Below are 20,030 nucleotides of genomic sequence, written 5' to 3'. Positions count from 1 at the left end.
CTAGGTTGTTTTTTCAACACAGGAAATCTTTCCTCGTATATTTCGCCTATGTTTGACCATCAACACAAGAGAGTGTTGGCCTCTCAGCATACTATGGAGCACTTCATCTCTCCGACACAAAAACTGGTAGAGTCGCAGACTTCATCACCGAGTTCTCCTTCGTTGTGAACACAAAGGGTGCACCACTCCATGGCGATGGGTTCACCTTCTATCTTGCATCACTCGACTTTGAGTTCCCAGACAACTCCAGTGGTGGATTCCTTGGAATCTTCAACCATGAAACAGCCTTCAATACCTCGCTTAACCAAGTTGTGGCTGTTGAGTTTGATAGTTTCGCAAATGAATGAGTTTGATAGTTTCACTGGTACCACAGGTGACTTGGTTGAAACGCATGACATTCTTTCATGGTCTTTCAACTCCTTCAACTCCTTCATATAGGGCAGAAAAGGTGGGAGATGATCCACAACAGAATGTTCCATGCTTATGGTTTGATTTTGTTACTGTTTCCTGTTTCCCTAATTAGGTTAAGGGAACTATTGATTACAAAGTATTCATTGTGTTTTCAATCAATTGGTTTATTTGGCTTATTAACTAAGTCATTCTATTGGAAACAAGAATAAACTCATCTTGATCAATTCGAATTTGTAATGATGTTATGATTTTGATGAAAAAATTCTATATTAATTAGTAAGAGTTTTGGAATATGAGTAATATATATCTGATTTTTCAAAATTAGGTGTGAGATCAAGAGAGCACATGAACATATCTATTTCTGTCCTCATTTCAACACGTATTTCGATTTTCATACTTGTTTTTTATTTAAATTATTACAACACGTCTAGTTTTTTTTAAGTAACTTTAAAAGATCATTTTTCTTTTATCTAATTTATTTCCATTTGAAAAATAATTTTTGTTTTCTTTCTGTACGTTGTTCAATATTCAAAGGGTTTATTAAGATTTTTAAGATGCTTCTTTCTAATATTTGAAAAATGTGTAAGATGTTTAATATACTCCTTTCTAATATTTGAAAAATATGTGTGACACTCAATTCAAGTATCCAAACCCTTTGTATTTTGTTTTGAGATTGTTCAATTATTATTTGTTATGTTTGATATTTAAGAAAAGAAAACGCGTGTCCTTTTAATAATAAAATGTTTTTTTATGTAATTTTTTATATAGATTATTTAATTAATATTTGAAAAATAAGGGAGTAATAACGAATATGAATATACCTCTTATAAGATTGAGATGATGATAAAACAAAAATTTTGTGAAAATTGAGTATGTTGATGAAAATGAAATTTTTATTTCAAGATGAATTTTTCCAACATAATTATTAACGGGAAGTTGGGCCTGAGATTGTTAGGCAAAGTTGAGATCTCCTTTTCAATCCTAATTTTTTGAAGATTTTAGTGTTGGAAACTATAAAAATTTTAAACTCGTAGTGCAACCTATATTCCACAAATCTCAATCTCATAAGTTTGAAGGCTTTTATTATTATTTTTTTTTATTTCAGAGTCCATTTGATCATAAATTTGTAAGACAGGATCCGTTGAATTTCTGTTTTAATTTGGTTAAGTCGTCAGGATAGAGGACGATATTACAGGTGAAGTCGTCCTTTACCCAGTCGGTTTCTTTTTTTTTTTTTAAAGCAAAGTCGTCCCTACACACGACAGTTTCTGTGTGCGTGAATTGTGCAATACAGATTGCAGCAACGCGTGCCTCTATCAACATTTTTGGACAAAGCAAAGTCGGTATTCAAGCATACAGTTTCCAATATTAAGTCGTCACCACTATAGTCGGTTTCCATTAAATGGTATATTGAAGTCATGCTTAGGGATGGCAATGCGGACCGTCCCGGCCTGTTTAGGCCCGGCCCGCATAAGGTCCGTACATCGCGAGCTGGCCTGCCCCGCCCGCATAATTTATGCAGGCTACAATCACTGGTCTGCCCCGCACATCACTTGGTCCGCTGGCCTGGTTATTTTTATTTTTTTAATTTTTATGATAAAACTTTCAATGTTTAAAAATTTGAAAACTTTAAGAAGTTCACAATATTAAGTAAAGACTTTGGGGAGTTGGATGATAAATTGATAATTCAACATTTTCATCATATTCATATTCATACTATGACATACACAATTTATTCTTTAAATTTTAGCACATTAAAAAATACATAATACTCGTCTTTTTCAATTATATAAGAATTTGGAACGTTAATACAAGAATCCATAAAAAAAATAACTAATATACACAAGTGCAAAAAATTGTTTTATGCGAGTTTGCGGACTGCGGGCCGAACTGTGACGGGCTTGCGAGTTCAACTTCTAGGCCCACCCCGCGTATTTTGTGCAGGCCTACGGGCCGGCTGTCGGGTCAGATCCTAATTGCCACCCCTAGTTATGATCCATGTCGGTTTTCAATGAGAAGTCGTCACCATTGCAGCTGATTTCACTTTCCTACGTACAAAAATAGAAATCAACTGCATGAAGAACGACTTCACCTGTAATGTCGTCTTTTATCCTAACAACTTGATCTTAATTGACAAAAAAAAAAAATTGAACAGACCCATTTTTACAAATTTGATTCCAAATAGATCCTCAAATACAAGAAAACCTGTATCGTAACTCTATATGAATGATAATCCAATAAAACTGTCTTTCAATCAATTATTTTACAGCATAGTGAAAGTATTACAATCTGAAGACCATAAACAAGTTACAAAAAAAAGACACCATCAGACCTTTAGTTTCATTTGTTAATAATTCTTTTTGTATAACTCAATAAAAATAAAAACTAATACTAGTGTCAGACAAATTATCAACCATTGAAAAGTGATTCAATTTCTCCACCCAAACGAGTAGCGTGAAGTAATCTTTCCTCAAAAAAAGATGAAAATAAACTTGAATTTGGTCTTCAAAAAACTAGAACTACAGTGCAAAACTCAGAGTGGACTATTTTTTTTTCATGGAATCTGCAATTCAGCGAAATAAAAGAGTATGTGCGGACAAAAATTTCAGCACATATATTGAAAATAATGGTTTTAATATTGGACTTAAAAAGGTAAAATTTGTATAACTGTATAGGCTAAAAAATGTGTAAAAGTAATGCTAGTAAGAATAAGTACCAACATGGAACAAACAGGGTATGCCAGTATTACCATCACATAATGAATCCCTTAACGGAGTTAAACTGTTTTCAATGATAGGAAGCGAAAGAAAAAACTTGTACAACAATTAGAAGAAACTATATTTCAGTATAATAACAAAAAAGGTAAAAGATCAAGAACAAATGAATAATACTTTCTTAATTTTATTAGTCGATAATAACAAGACATGCATAAGTGGTTTGCTTGGCCGGATAATGAAAAGTTAACGGTGCTGGATCTTTACAATTGAAAATGTCCCGCTTTATTAATAATATAAAGAAAAGAAAAACGGCATAAATAATGAATTAATTATTAATGGAAACACATAAAATCTCTCCAAGTGAAGGACAGAGATATCTCGGCCTACTTAACCAATCGATATTTGAATTTTCATAGGAAAGCTTCCTCGCTCTTTTCGCCTAGGTTTGACGACGGCAAAACTATGTAGTTTGGTTACACAGTCCAAATTAATATAATGAATATTTTTTAGTTATTTTTCTGAAGACAATGCAAAACCCAGGAGTATAAGTAGCGACATTCATGCCTCGTTCTGAGCATCCTCACAAATCATTAAGAACAACAAACACTACAATGGCCAACCCTTCAACTCAAAACCCTTTCACTGTTTCCCTTATGCTCTTAGTGTTTTGCCTCTCGCTAATCACCACAGCCAAATCAGACTCTTTTTCTTTCAACCTACCCAGTTTTGAGACAGGTCTCAGAAGCATACTAGTAGGTGATGATGCCAAGACAGTAGATGGAGTGTTACAACTCACCAACAAGGACACAAGTGGCAATCCAACTCAACAAAGCGTTGGCCTCGCAGCATACTTCGGACCACTTCATCTCTCTGACGCAAAAACTGGAAAACTCGCAGACTTCGACACCGAGTTCTCCTTCGTTGTCAACACACATGGTGCATCACTGCACGGCGACGGCTTCACCTTCTTTCTTGCATCAGTGGATTTTGAGTTCCCTGACAACTCCACCGGTGGCTTCCTCGGACTTTTCAACCAGGAAACAGCATTCAACACTTCCCTAAACCAAGTGGTTGCTGTTGAGTTTGATAGCTTCGCAAATGAATGGGACCCTAACTTCCCACAGTCCGATTCTCCTCACATAGGAATTGACATCAATTCCATTAGGTCCGTGGCAACTGCGCCGTGGCCACTTGATATTCAACAAGGATCAATAGGAAAGGCTCGCATAAGCTATCAATCCTCCGCCAAAATATTGAGTGTCTCGGTGGCTTATCCGGATAGTTCTACGAGTCCGAACACCGCTGTTTTATCGTATCCCGTCAATTTAGGGAGTGTTTTGTCAGAATGGGTCCTGATCGGTTTTTCTGGTACCACCGGCGACTTGGTTGAAACTCACGACATTCTTTCCTGGTCTTTCCATTCCTTCTTGTAGAACAGTCCTGTTGGTGGGAGAAGATAATAAAGGGCTTGCCTAGACAATGATCACGCTCTTTTATGGTTTGATGGGTGTTGTTACTCTTTACTGTTGTCATGTTTCTGTTTCCGAATTCCCCAATAAAAATTGGTTTAAAATTTCAATTTATGATTAATATTTGTTTGCATGGAAGCTTCTCATATCAATATTTCCCTCCATTTTTAACTAAAATATCTTGTGGTATTGCCAAATTACAAATTACAAGTTACTAGAATATAGCAAAACCAGAAAAGAAGTCTTTGGACATAGACTTGATCTACCACCTTTGTTGTCAGATTGGATTTTGCATAGAATCATAAGTAAAAGAGCACCCACCACCATAGATTTCAAATCAGAAAATACATCAAATCATCTTAACAAAACTATTGTTGCTATCCTGGTAGGCTCTTATAATGCAAAAACCAAAAAATATTTAAGCAACACAAACACTGTATATAAATAGAATTTCATTTTGAACCTATTGTAAACATAGAACATTGCATTCATGTCCCCAGCCAATAAGATAATATATCAATCTACTAATATAGAGGATAATAAAAGAGTCCTTCAACAACTTGAATAGAAGAGTCTACTATGTGCTAAAGGCACAAAAGTTGCAAACACATGCTTAGACATAAGCATCAATTAAAGTATGAAAAAATTATTTAGGATTTATACTGTCCAAAACCATGATTTAAGTTGGGTTAGAGTGAACGTTTCGTCAGCATCAATCCTTTCTAAAAATGATATTGTTGGAATATGATTCCAAATGCACCATGTAATGACCACCCACACATGACCACAATTTGTTGTAATTTTGATTCGTACCTTGGAGTTCAAACTAATGAAGTGTGAAATTGCTATATTATAATGTACAAATGATAGTTCCACCTATAAGTCATACATCTCCAAACGTGTGTATCTACCTTACACTCAAAGAATAAATGGCTAACAAATTCTACATTAATTCCACACATGACACAAGTATCGTTACTCAAATGCACACTTCTTTTCTGTAAATTATCATATTCTGTCACTTTATTCATTATAACTTGCCATGCAAATAATTGGGCTGTAGACAAGGCTTTGACTTTCCAAAAAAGACCAAACACTGCATTCTCTTGACTTATATCTCCATCTTGAATAATATTATACGTTGACTTCACACTATACACTTTATCTTCTCCCTTCCAAAACCACTCATCCTCCCTCTCTTTACATATATTCCTTTGTACATTATGCATCAAGGTAATGACCATATAGGTTTTTCCCATTCAAACCATTATTTTCTTCATAAAAGGTTCCATATCCATTGATCATCATTCCAAACACTCATTTCCTTCTGAGTAGCTTCCTTTAGAATGGAATTTATGTACATCATAAGAAAACTAGTTTTACCGACCTACCTATCTTTCCAAAACTTTATTTTATTTTCTATTTATATGCTACTATATTAGGAGTTTAGCTAGACACAAGTTTGTAAGGAAAATGAAAAAAATAAATGAACAATTATTGCCTACTCAGTTGTAACCTTTCATTCTTGTTTTCAATTTCTTTGTTGAGACATGTAAAAAAACTTGCTCGAAAATTCAGTAAGTCAAATTTTTTCCTTGTCACATATTAATTTGATTAGTCTCAGTTTAAAATATTTCATTCATATTTTGGTTATAAATAAAGATGACATTAAAGTTCTTTAAACAAAAATAATTGTTGCTCAAGAAATAATATGATATATTGAACAACAATACGTTATTTTGATAGATATGATGAAAAGACTATCATGAAACATGTGTAAAAATTATCAAAACTTGATGTCAATAAGTTATAAATAAAACCATATAAGAAATTAATATATTATATTGAACCTAAATTTTTAAAATAATAAATTTGTAAATCTTTCTATTTACATATTATTTATCTTTGTGAAACTTTTAATTCTGTTTACATTTTTAATAAATTATTTGGAAATAAGGTTGTATTTCGTTATATAATTTATCATTGTTATGGAAGTTGCACATATTATTAAGAATTGAGAGGAAAGATAGTTTAAATATTTTTTTTTTACTTTAAGATGATGGATGATTGACTCTAAGAATGTCATTTGATGAACTTAAAATCAAAAGATTAATGTCTCATAAGATGGAATGAATATTTAAATTCTATTTAGCCTGTTTCCTAAACAATGTGCCATCAATGAGCATGAGAATATTATTCATGTCTTGATAACTCATGAGCAAAAAAATAAAATAAAGGCAATACCACAAGACATTTTAGTTAAAAATGGAGGGAAGTATTGATATGAGAAATATTAATCATAAATTGAAAATTTTAAACCAATTTTTATTGGGGAATTCGGAAACAGAAACACGACAACAGTAAGGAGTAACAACACCCATGAAACCATAAAAGAGCGTGATCATTGTCTAGGCAAGCCCTTTATTATCTTCTCCCACCAACAGGACCGTTCTACAAGAAGGAATTGAAAGACCAGGAAAGAATGTCGTGAGTTTCAACCAAGTCGCCGGTGGTACCAGAAAAACCGATCAGGACCCATTCTGACAAAACACTCCCTAAATTGACGGGATACGATAAAACAGCGGTGTTCGGACTCGTAGAACTATCCGGATAAGCCACCGAGACACTCAATATTTTGGCGGAGGATTGATAGCTTATGCGAGCCTTTCCTATTGATCCTTGTTGAATATCAAGTGGCCACGGCGCAGTTGCCACGGACCTAATGGAATTGATGTCAATTCCTATGTGAGGAGAATCGGACTGTGGGAAGTTAGGGTCCCATTCATTTGCGAAGCTATCAAACTCAACAGCAACCACTTGGTTTAGGGAAGTGTTGAATGCTGTTTCCTGGTTGAAAAGTCCGAGGAAGCCACCGGTGGAGTTGTCAGGGAACTCAAAATCCACTGATGCAAGAAAGAAGGTGAAGCCGTCGCCGTGCAGTGATGCACCATGTGTGTTGACAACGAAGGAGAACTCGGTGTCGAAGTCTGCGAGTTTTCCAGTTTTTGCGTCAGAGAGATGAAGTGGTCCGAAGTATGCTGCGAGGCCAACGCTTTGTTGAGTTGGATTGCCACTTGTGTCCTTGTTGGTGAGTTGTAACACTCCATCTACTGTCTTGGCATCATCACCTACTAGTATGCTTCTGAGACCTGTCTCAAAACTGGGTAGGTTGAAAGAAAAAGAGTCTGATTTGGCTGTGGTGATTAGCGAGAGGCAAAACACTAAGAGCATAAGGGAAACAGTGAAAGGGTTTTGAGTTGAAGGGTTGGCCATTGTAGTGTTTGTTGTTCTTAATGATTTGTGAGGATGCTCAGAACGAGGCATGAATGTCGCTACTTATACTCCTGGGTTTTGCAGTGTCTTCAGAAAAATAACTAAAAAATATTCATTATATTAATTTGGACTGTGTAGCCAAACTACATAGTTTTGCCGTCGTCAAACCTAGGCGAAAAGAGCGAGGAAGCTTTCCTATGAAAATTCAAATATCAATTGGTTAAGTAGTTCCGAGATATCTCTGTCCTTCAATTGGAGAGATTTTATGTGTTTCCATCAATAATTAATCAATGTATGTCGTTTTTCTTTGTATTAATAAAGCGGGCCATTTTCAATTAGCAAGATACAGCTGATAACACTGTTAAACTATTCATTATCCGGCCAAGCAAACTACTTATTTATACCTTGTTATTATCGACTAATGAAATTAATATATCACATTTGTGTGTGTATATATATATATATATATATATATATATATAAATGATAAAGGGTACTAACTATTTTACACAATGTGGTTCAATGCAGTAAACTACATTTAGCAGTTCCCTAAGGAATTTCATATTAAATAATACAATGTTTTCACACTAGATCTCTGGAGTATGGACCACCTTTAAAATGGCACTGGTGTAAGGTGGCATTGATGAATTTAGCTTCCAGATATATAGCATCTAAATTTTCCTCTTCCATTGAACAGTATAGACAATTAAAAAAAAAAAAATCTTCAAGCTTAAATAAACAAACTGTACATCAATCATCAGTCCCCAAAAATGTGTTTGCTTTATGTATGAAAATTCTTCGAAAAATTACGAAAAGAAAAACAGATAAACTTCTCTAAGAAAAATCGTTCAGAATTAATCCTATTCGGTTCAACCTTTGGAATCCTTGTTTCAAATATATTTTATTTACCACTTTATATATGCGCACTATGGAGATCCACTTGAAATCTTGTAACATTTAATAGAATATTTGGAAATTCTCGAACTTTGTAATAGTTTACAGATGACACTTTTTTTATGTTGGAAGGCCAGTTAAATATGACATAAACTAGGTGTTACCAAATACCATAGTGACTTCTATTTTGTTTCTATAGAAATGGCCAAAGAGAACGGGCTCATGCATTTTGCAAACATTACCAAAATGTAGTAGCATATTCCTCAAACTTTCTTAACTATACCCTGATCGTTTAAGAAAGAGAGATATCCAAAGTTTTGCAGACCATGTTATGGACTTATATAATCAAACTTTTATGCAGAATTTCCTCGGATTTTCCATCTCAATTAGTTGGCAAACGGCAATATATGTGAGTTGCGTATCTTATATGGGAACTTCATTCCAATTTACATTCTTAGCTGGCCAAACAGGCCTATATGTAACTTCATTCCTCACACTATTGCTTCCTGCATCACACAATGGCTTTCCCAAACTCAAAATCTCTGAGTCCTCTTTCCATTCTACTTATCAACTTCCTCGTCCCTTTCCTCTTGCTGCAACATCACAGTGCACAACAACCATCCCCAATGTCCGCATACGAAACCGTTTCCTTCGGCTTCTCTATTTTCGAAGAAGATAACATAAACATAGGATTATTGGGCAATGCCTCAATATCTGGTGGGGTTCTGAGGTTAACCAACACCGACCAACTTGGGAACCCGGTTCCTCACAGTGTTGGCCGAGCAGTGCATATCACACCAATACACCTCTGGGACAAAAACAATGGAAACCTCGCGGATTTCACCTCTGGCTTCAGCTTTGTCGTGAACCCTAATGGCTCAACCCTTCATGCTGATGGTTTTGCCTTCTTTCTTGCACCAGCAGACCTTCACTTACCTAGAAACTCAAGCGGAGGGTACCTTGGACTTTTCAACCCGGAAACTGCATTGGATGCTTCCAAAAACCAAATAGTGGCGATCGAGTTTGATAGCTATACCAATGATTGGGACCCCAATGCACCTTCTCAGTCTCCTCACATTGGAATTGACGTTGACTCGATTAAGTCAGTGGCAAGTGTGGAATGGCCAAGTGAACTTGAACCGGATAATGCTGTGGCACATGCGAGCATAAACTATAACTCTGAGTCCAAGCGTTTGAGTGTGTTTGTGGTTTACCCTGGGGACAATAGGAATGCCACTGTCTCTACTATTGTTGATCTCAGAAACTTTTTGCCGGAATGGATCAGAGTTGGTTTCTCTGCCGCCACCGGCGATTTGGTTGAAACACATGACGTTCTTACCTGGGGTTTCGAAGCAGCCTTGTAGATGCAGTCACTGTCACAGTTGAAGGAAATCGACCGTTTTCATTCGTAGATTGTGTCGAAGTTTTAATTCAATGTTTGATGGTTTGGTTGATTGGTTTCTTCCGTTAATAACGTGTATTTCTCACTTGTTTAATCGTTGGTGTTGTTCTCTTCGATAGCAAGCTGATTTTACGTTGGTATTGTCTTACGTATGTTGTACTGCATGTTCAAAACTTCAATCAATATATGGAGTTAATTAGATATTTAATATATATGATTTATCATTTCATGCACAGGACGACGCAACATGATCCATTTATGAAGAAAAAGGGGAAATAACATAGATTAATTATGGTATTTTAAATCAATTAACTGAACAAAATACAAATTATTGAACTATACTTTCAGTAAAAAACTAAACTGTTTAATTTTTAAAATTTAAATGACTAAAAATAATAGTTAATGCTATTTAAACAATTACGACAGTTGAAAGAATAATTTACAAAATTATCCACTATGTTCTTTTAATACACTTATTCTTTCAAGTAATTTTTCAATTGCAATTTTGTTATATCATATCAGTAACATTAATGTAAGCTGAAAATTTTGTGGGTTAAAAATTATTTCAATACTAAGAATTGTCACAGTAGAATATTAATAACTACATTACATCATAAATAATAAATGATAACATCTCGTCTGCTCTAGGACAAAAGTTTATCTTGCATTCATATTATTAATACATTAGTCTAGGATACGAGTATTTTGACATCACACCTTTCCTTACTATTGTTTAATATTATTCCTCGTTACTCTTCATTTTTTCTTTTTTCTAAACATATAAAAATTAATTTTTATTAAGATTATTTTACATTTTTAAGAATTGTTAAATAGTCGTCAAATTTTGTTAAAAAAACTTTTTTCATTAGTATATCGTAAACATGTCAAAACAGGCCAGCGACCATACACTATTAATAAATAAATTCGTATATAAATTTTAGTTGAAAAAAAAATAAAGTGAGAACTTTTTTCTTTCATTAAGAAAAAAATCAAATCAACTTCTAAATACCTCCGATCAATTTGCAATATTATTAGCTTATTAAAAGGACTTTAACGTGAAAAAAGTTAATTTAAAAATATTAAAAAATATAAAATTATTTTTAAATGATTTATCTATAAATAAAGTAAGTTTAGTAAATTTTAAGTTGATATTAATATTTTTTTATTTTTTTAATACATAAATATTTATGTTAATGTCGAATTAAGCTCGACGTTATAATAGGCAAAATTTGTTTAAAGTCCGTTTAGCCAACTTTATGATAATATTAACGATTTTTAACCATTTTTAATAGACAATTTATATTAATGTCAAACTAGCATCACGTTAACTAAAATAAACATTAGTAAGATTAATGCAGGTTAGTTTATACTAATTGTATTTATTTTTAGTACTTATTATCTAACCGGCTAAAGCTATACTAATTTTTTATTTTATTATTTATTGGGATTAGCAAAGATTAGGCGGAACCTTACGTTAATAATCTACATCAATTTATATGTTATAAAATATTCTCTAAATTGATTTCTTAGTAATTTAAACTTTCTTTTGTTTCTAAAATATGGGTAACTAATATGATATGTTGGAGATGTATTTACTTACTAATTTACAAATTAATTATAATTTTTTATTCATATTAAAAATTATTTTGGATAATAATAATTTTTAGTTTATAAATTAATATTAGATTAGTTATTATAATGACTAATTATTTTTTATCTCTAAAATATCGATATATATATATATATATATATATATATATATATATATATATATATATATATATATATATATATATATATATATATATATATATATATAATTATTATACTCTTGTATAATTCTAGAAAGCACCTTAAAAGAATTTAATCAAATATTTATTCTACGCAATTAATTATTTGTGTAAAAGGATTTATTTTGTTTAGTTAATCTAATCAATTATTTACATTGCAAGAAAATATCTAAATAATGACCAATTTTATTGAAAAAAAATAATTAGTCAAAATTTATAAACTAAAGATTATCGGTAACTAAAATAATTTTTATTATAAATAATTGGTCTCTAAATTAGTAACAAAAAAATAATTCCTAATATAAATTGATCTCTAGATTGGTCACTAACATTAGTTACCAAACTTTTGGTTACAAAAAGAATTGGTCTCTAATGCTATGTTTGAATTGGAGTGTGGATTCGAGAGAATGAATTTACGTTGATTTAAGTTGATTTGTAGGCAAATATGGAATTGCTTGGATTAAGGAAAAGATGATATAATTTGAGTAGACATGAGTGAAAAGTTTATGAAAGTTTGTGAATGATGCGATTGATAAAATTTAATAAATTATAATTTTTAATAGAGTAAATTATATGATTACCATTTTACCCTTCAATGTAAATAGAAGAAATGACATTAAAATAAAATTAAAAATGTTATTTAAAATTAGAAAAATATAATTTATTGATATCATTAATAACTTAAAATAAATTATTATTATTCTCAATGATAACTTAAAATAATTTAAAATATAGACTATTTAATTTATATCTCAACATTTATTTAAATTTATTTTATTTTATATAATTAATTCATTTACAAAAGATATTTATTTGAATAATAATATTAATTATTATTATTATAGAATACTAATTATTATAATAATTATAATTATATATATATATATATATATAATATATATAGTATTATCAATATCCATATAATTAACATATAATTATTATATATATATATACATATATATATTTTATTATATAATACTAATTATTATATGCATGTAACATGTAGGAACCTTTGCAAGGTGTGCACTCATGAATGTTTCCTGCATATGTTCACGGGAAAAAAGAAACTAATAAATATAATAAATATAAGTAAATTAAATTGTTAAAAGAGAGAGACAATAAAGTAATTTTAATACAATGATCTGGCTTTCTCTGCATATCTCTTCATTTTAGAGAATGCCAAATTTTATAACTCACCTGCAAATTCACACTCACAAATCAACCCAAATAAGCAGATCCAAACGTGTTTTCAATTCACTTTTCATCCACATCAACAGTACTCATGCGGATCCAAACACAATATAAATGACTAATTAAAGACAAAAACCTTAATAACTAATGTTAGTAATCAATTTAAGAACTAATTCTTAATAGAAATTATTTTAATTACCAAGTTAGAGACCAATCACAAATTTTTATTCATAATAGAAACGAAACTATTTTAGTTACTAATAATATTTAATTTATAAACTGGCATCTAAATTGGTCACTATGATTATTTTTTGTTATTAAAGTTGGTTAATTATGTAATTTATTTATTTTTGTAGTGTTACTATTTATAATTAATTATTTATGGAGTTATGAAAAATAAATTTTAATCAAATAATTCATTATCAGCAAACAATCGATTATATTCGTACTAAATAAAATCTACATTTCGTTCAGCTTTAGACAAATGATTATGAGTTTAACACAATGAATTATATATTCATAAAATCAATATTTAGTGGAAGTTTTTGCAGATGATTTTACATTTGATAATTCTAAATAACAGAAGGTGCAATCACTATTTTGAATTGCAGTTATCATGAAAATGCAATCACAATAATTATGATATACTTTTACTTATTTTTATAATAAAATATAATTAAATTTTTCAATAATTTTATTATAGATAGTATTTTTTTTAGATAAATTTTATTATAGATAGTTATTTTAGTTTTAAAAAATGATTAAATTTGAAAAAGTTGGTTAAATTAAAAAAAATCATTTAAGGTAACATTGGAAAAATTAATTTAAAAAACATTATTTAAAGATAAAATAGGAACCAAAATGTACATAAGAAAAAGGAGAATCACTTATAAGACTATATTTTAAATTTCAACAATTTTTATATGTAATAATAATTTACTTTTTTATATGTAATAATAAGTTACTTTTTATATGTAATAAATAATAATAAATAACTTTTTTTTACGCGTGGATAGATGGTAAAAAGAGAATGTGTAACGATTTGGTAAATAGATGATTTGTTAACGATTTCTTTAACATGGACTCCACCCTACAAAAATTAAAATAAAAGTTTGAAAATTATGAATTTTAATATTTTTTTTTCCTCTTACTATAGGTTGATTTTGTTTTTTTGCCATATATCTTTATTTCAATGTTATTCAAATCATTATGTTATATAATTTAATTATTTGTTTTTTTATCTCTTTCTTTATGGCGGGTATTTATATAGTTTTTTTAATATTTAAACTCTGGCGTGTATATCCTTTTCTTTTATATTCATTATTAAGAGCATGGTAGATTTAACTTTAAAATTTACTCAAATATACATTCAAACAAATAAGTTAATATGTGGTTTGTTCGTAATCGTGATATTGAGACATGCACTATTACACAATCAAATAAGTGAATATACGTTACAAGTTATTTAAATACACATTTTTCCATTTCCATTTTTTTTAACCTTTTTGTTATATATACCTCATTGTTTTCGATTAATCTATTTTTTAATAATTAAGTGAGAGAATATTAAATTTATTTTATTCTAAAAAATGAACGGGGGAGGTGCATGAATAGGTGAAGGAAAATATATAGTCATATCAGTACATATAATTAAATGTTGTTTTGAAATCCGTATGGTCAAATATTACTCTGAAATTTTATGATTTCAGGTAAAATATAATTAAGAGCCATAGCATTTTCCAACTTGTATATATTTATAGAAGAATCAATAATAATTTTTTACTAAATTAGATATTTGAATGAATTTGATTACCATAATTAATATTTAGTTTTAGTTGAATAATGCCTTTATATATTCTCAATTTCCCAAAAACATTTGAGCTCTTCTTTTCTTCCAAACCGTGCTCCATTAATCCTCTATCAGGCACAGGTCAGTATAGTTCTCTATTATCTCTGTTTCTTTCTTTTTTTTTCCTCTTATTTATATTCAGATGACAATATGCAGAAAAAAATAATATGAAGGAACATTTTGAATTAAACATTTATTTTATATCTGCTCTTTTGATTTCTCAGGTAGTTTTTTTTTTTTTTTTTTTTTTTTTTTTTAAGGTATATTGTGTTAAATTTTGTGGTTCTCCTCAAGTTGACTCACAGAGTATTGTGTAGTGAGGAATATAATAAATTAAGTTGTGAAGTTTCAAATATTTGTTTTCGTAAGAGTGATCCACATTTTCACTGTTTTAGCTGTTATATATATATATATATATATATATATATATATATATATATATATATATATATATATATATATATATATATATATATATATATATATATATATATATATATATATATATATATATATATATATATATATATATATATATATGAATGTTGATAACATAGTTTCTCCCCCTCCATCCTTTTATTTCAACAGAAGTTTTGGATGGAAAATTCAAATATCATAAATTAACTATTGCCAGCCAAATAAATCCGTTTTATAAATATAAAATTATTATTGAAAGGGCATCGCGACAAATGACTTGGGAGTATAACCCACACTTGGAAGATGTGGTTGAATTTTATGTTTTGAAAATATATTTTAGAAAGTTATATATTACATGGAAAAACTTTTATTTTATTTATGTATTTAATATATAGAGTAAAATGTATTATGGTATTAAATATTTACAGTATGTTAATTTCTTAAATATAAATAATAAATAAATATATTTTTATTTTATGTTAGCGACATTATAAAAAAATGTAAAATTTCTTAAAGACTAGTTTAAATATAAGATACTAAGTATAAATTATCGAAAAAAAAAATGTCTTAATTTTTATTTATTTGAATTTTAAATTTTAAATTTGATTATCTTTCTTTTAATATATTTTTATATATTTCCTCTTTTTAGACATCTTTGATCTTTCTTTTATATCTTGTAGTCAACTATTGTTTCATCAAATCTAATAGAACGTTTTTGTCTTTCATAAGAATTTTGAATCTTTCAAATATATTTACACTTTGGATATAGGTACGGATTAAGAAATAATAAATACGTCATTTTTATAATGCAAGGTAGAATATATATATATATATATATATATAACTGATTTTATAAAGACAAAAATAACTTTCAAATTTTTAAGCAATAAAATAAAAATTTTGGAAATTCAATTAAATATCAAATTGATATTTTAATTAATTTTTTTTGTAAACTTTTTAGATGTTTAATATTATTTTTTTATGTTTAATTATATTTTAATTTTTAATAACATTAAAATATAATTATTTCATTATTTAATTATTTTTAAATTTTTATCGGTGTACATTAAATAAAATATTAAAACTATTATACAATACTTGTAGATCCTGTCAAAGAAAAAAATAATGATACATTAATTCATGACTCACACTAAGTCATATGTCACGTCAGGAAGTAAATGATGAAAGTAAATAAAACATGAATTATATTATCATTATCCTTAAATAAATTAAAAAAAATCATATTAATTGTTATTAGGTCAAATTTCATTTAATATTACAATTATTTATAAACTTTTATAAATTTTTATGTGTATTAACTATTTTTAACGAGTACTATTAGAACACTCGTTAGGAAGACTCTTACACTTCTAATTACACAAGGTTTATTATCTAAATACACCTTATAACCTTTTTCCAATATTTAAAACACTTAACAAATTTTGATTCATGTAAGAAACATACAATACAAGACATTAGAAATTAATTTGACAAATGAATGAATTGTAATTGCAATACATTCCACAACAATTGGACTTCATTCTAAATTCTTATTTTAGAAATATCATAATGTTAATTCTTTGAAAAGTTCTCGAATTATGTAGTTGGTACAACTACTATCAGATATTTAAAAATTTGTAGATGTCAAATATATAAAATATATTAAAATTAAGAAAATATTTTGAATTATATATTAACTTTTATAATTGAAAGAAAATTTTGGGGATCAAAGCACCCCTCAGTTCCGACAAAGACCCTTAGACAAATATTTATTAGTGGATTTTTTTTTTTGGTTTTAATGTAAGATGTTGCTGATTTTTTATAGATTTGTTGGTTGCAAGACAATATTAATATATTATAAGGAATACTTTGTGTTGATTTATTATTGGAATCTTGACATCTTATTGGGAATGTTGAGATTTATATATTTTTTAATATTCCAATTAATTACATAGTGACATTTTTTGTGTCTCCACTGACCAATACTTGTTATATGGGTAATTATTTTTCTTGCAATCGAAATAACACCAAGAAACATGTGTTGTTTTTCTTTTACTTTATTTAGTCTTTTGTAATTCTTGACTTCCTAAACACTTTTATTAAAAAACATAATTTTTTCTCATTATTCTTGTGCTAGCAAAACATATGTATTACTTTTATGAAAATAGTTGTAAACAATGGATTTAATTTTTATAAAGATCAGATGCTATAAAATTACATTTAATTTGAATATATTATTTTGAGTGTATGATCCATCAACATCCATCTTTATCTACTATTAAGAACATATATCATAACCTATTTACAATTCAACCTGTTAAAAAAATACATTGTATCCATGATTAATTTGTTATAAGATAATTGCAGGTTGATCATAGTAAAAGATGAAGGTGACATATCATGTGAGGAAACAATTTTCCACCTACTGCTGCTTTAAACTGGTTCTCCACCTCAGTTTACTCTTGCTCACTGCCTCTTCTGAGTGAGTCTTACTTAGGTTTCCATATCTTTAAAGAATAATGACTATCAATTTTATTTTACAACATAGAGACAATAATTTTTGAAGTAATTTTGAAATATTAAAAAAAAAAATTATATAGATAATGAGATCTAAAATTATAAGAAAAAATTGTTAAAATTTAGTTGTTAAAAAATTATTTTTCATCTTTAAATTGCTTTTCTGTTTTTCTTTCTTTTTTTCGGTAAACTGTTTTTCCAGTTAACGGGTGTATGATCTTCACATTAATTGCCATAATCATACTCTCAAAATTCCACCGTGAACTTCAAGTTGCCACTGTCCAATATTGTAACATCCTCGATAATATTGTATGAATTTAAATGTATAATATTAGAACTCTGTTTTATAATTGTTTTATATGTATAAATATTTTAACTGCTTTTTATTTTATAAGATATGTGAATTAATTTTTTGCTGCTTATAAACGACAACGTGGATGGTATATGGTTTAGTAATGTAATGAGACTATACGTCACTCATTTTATTTTAAATTTTGATAAAACAACTGTAGAAATATTGGCAACTATATGTAAGTTCACTCTCTAGCTGTAGTATCATATTTATTTTTTTGATTTAATTGACATTCGTTGACCTTGTGTTATTTTATTTTCAACTCTTTGCTTCCACTTGCAAAGACCTTCAACCGTCTTCAACAACCTAGCAGCGAGGCCTTCACGTCCTCCGGTGAAGCTGAATACCGAAAATCCTCACCAGGTGATACATTATTTTATTCTTTAAATCGTAAAATTCGTTCAGATACTGAAAAATAAACAGTTTAATACAATTCAAGGCAACTTACTCTGTAGTTTGATTCAATCAATTTAAAATATGTTGTTAGATTCGGAGGTTAGAAATTCAAGTGTGAGTCTAAGTCTCACATTGGTTAGAAATGAGAAAGTAGAATACTATATAATGATAAAAACTAATAAATCTATTGTTTTTTATTTTGGATAAAAAATGGTGTCACTACTTTATATGATTGGACTCGTGTTTCATTAGTGTTTGTTCTTCTCTCGTATCCCTCTTTAAAAAAGTAACATGAGAATAGTACTGTTTGTTTTGCTTCAATTATTGTACAATTCAGCTTGTGGTTCAAGTGAATTGTATTTTAGTTGAAGCCATTTTGTTCATCCTATACTCCTTAATTTTCAGGTGGTGATTGGCAACGGCATCGTTTCTTTCAACTTGTCAAAACCCAAAGGGCACATCATTGGAATATATACTGGAATTACCAATCTACTTGAGTCTAAAAATAAAGAAAATGATAGAGGGTGTGTATATATATTCCTATCACCTGCTTAATAAATTATTACATCGAATACGAATATTTTCTTCATAACAGTAATCAAGTAATGAAAATTTTATCTGCAAAAATCTGGCCTTGGCTTATAGATACCTGGACGTCGTTTGGAACGAAAAGGGAAAAGCTGGGAAGTATCAGAGGTACATATGTTTGAATTATTTTAACTTACTCTCATTTTTTTTCTTATTTCCTCTTTATTCGAATTTTCTTTCTACTGCTGTCTGTTTTTACTACATTTTTTTTTTTACTTTTAATTTACCTTTTCTTTTTCGTCTACGGGAAGAACACCAGTAGTAAAACGATGCATTCATTTTTGCATCAAGTGATATTGAAAAAACAGACTTACGATTGAAACTGTTCTGCAGAGTTGTTGGGACAAATTTCTCAGTCATCGTAGCAAACGAGAACATAGTGGAGGTCTCATTTTCAAGAACATGGACAGCTTCCATGAAAGGCTCAAGTGTCCCCATAAATATAGACCACAGGTGTATTCCGAAAACCTTAATCATTCGTGAGTTTGAATACAATTGCAGAGGTATCCCACTAACATTTTTTTTCTTTATAAATATATTTTCGTGTAGGTATATATTGCGAAGAGGCGATTCTGGTTTTTATTCATACGTAATATTTGAAAGAACACCAGGATTACCTGCGGCGGAGGTTTATCAAGCTAGGATTGTTTTCAAACTCAACAAAGCCAGGTGATTGAAAAAAATGTTAATAGATCTGAGAAAAAAAAAAACTAAACGAAACGTGAGCTTAACTAATATACAACCAATGATCTAGGTTTCATTAC

The 20,030-nt window shown here is 29.3% G+C and overlaps 3 protein-coding genes across 3 annotated transcripts; 2 read left to right on the top strand and 1 right to left on the bottom strand.

Moving 5' to 3' along the window:
* The first annotated feature begins 3,739 nt into the window (after positions 1-3,739).
* LOC114169779 (lectin 5-like) lies at positions 3,740-4,561 on the top strand. The gene has a single exon (XM_028055087.2). It carries the CDS (start codon positions 3,740-3,742, stop codon positions 4,559-4,561), a length of 822 nt encoding a protein of 273 aa, XP_027910888.2.
* A 2,487-nt stretch (positions 4,562-7,048) lies between these two features.
* On the bottom strand, positions 7,049-7,870 carry LOC114167524 (lectin 5-like). The gene has a single exon (XM_028052628.2). The coding sequence runs from the start codon at positions 7,868-7,870 to the stop codon at positions 7,049-7,051; it is 822 nt and encodes a 273-aa protein (XP_027908429.2).
* Positions 7,871-9,282: 1,412 nt separating this feature from the next.
* Positions 9,283-10,234, top strand: LOC114166153 (lectin 9-like). The gene has a single exon (XM_028050827.2). The coding sequence runs from the start codon at positions 9,283-9,285 to the stop codon at positions 10,126-10,128; it is 846 nt and encodes a 281-aa protein (XP_027906628.2). The 3' UTR covers positions 10,129-10,234.
* Positions 10,235-20,030: the final 9,796 nt, after the last annotated feature.

The sequence above is a fragment of the Vigna unguiculata genome, chromosome 2 (assembly GCF_037176805.1).
Source record: "Vigna unguiculata cultivar grain cowpea cultivar isolate G323 ecotype 2 chromosome 2, ASM3717680v1, whole genome shotgun sequence".
Classification (NCBI taxonomy): Eukaryota; Viridiplantae; Streptophyta; class Magnoliopsida; order Fabales; family Fabaceae; genus Vigna; species Vigna unguiculata.
This window is presented reverse-complemented; position numbering and strand designations above follow the sequence as displayed.

Excerpts from the sequence above, each read along its gene's own strand:
- LOC114169779 (XM_028055087.2), top strand. The coding sequence starts at position 3,740 with ATGGCCAACCCTTCAACTCAAAACCCTTTCACTGTTTCCCTTATGCTC.
- LOC114166153 (XM_028050827.2), top strand. The coding sequence starts at position 9,283 with ATGGCTTTCCCAAACTCAAAATCTCTGAGTCCTCTTTCCATTCTACTT.
- LOC114167524 (XM_028052628.2), bottom strand. The coding sequence starts at position 7,870 with ATGGCCAACCCTTCAACTCAAAACCCTTTCACTGTTTCCCTTATGCTC.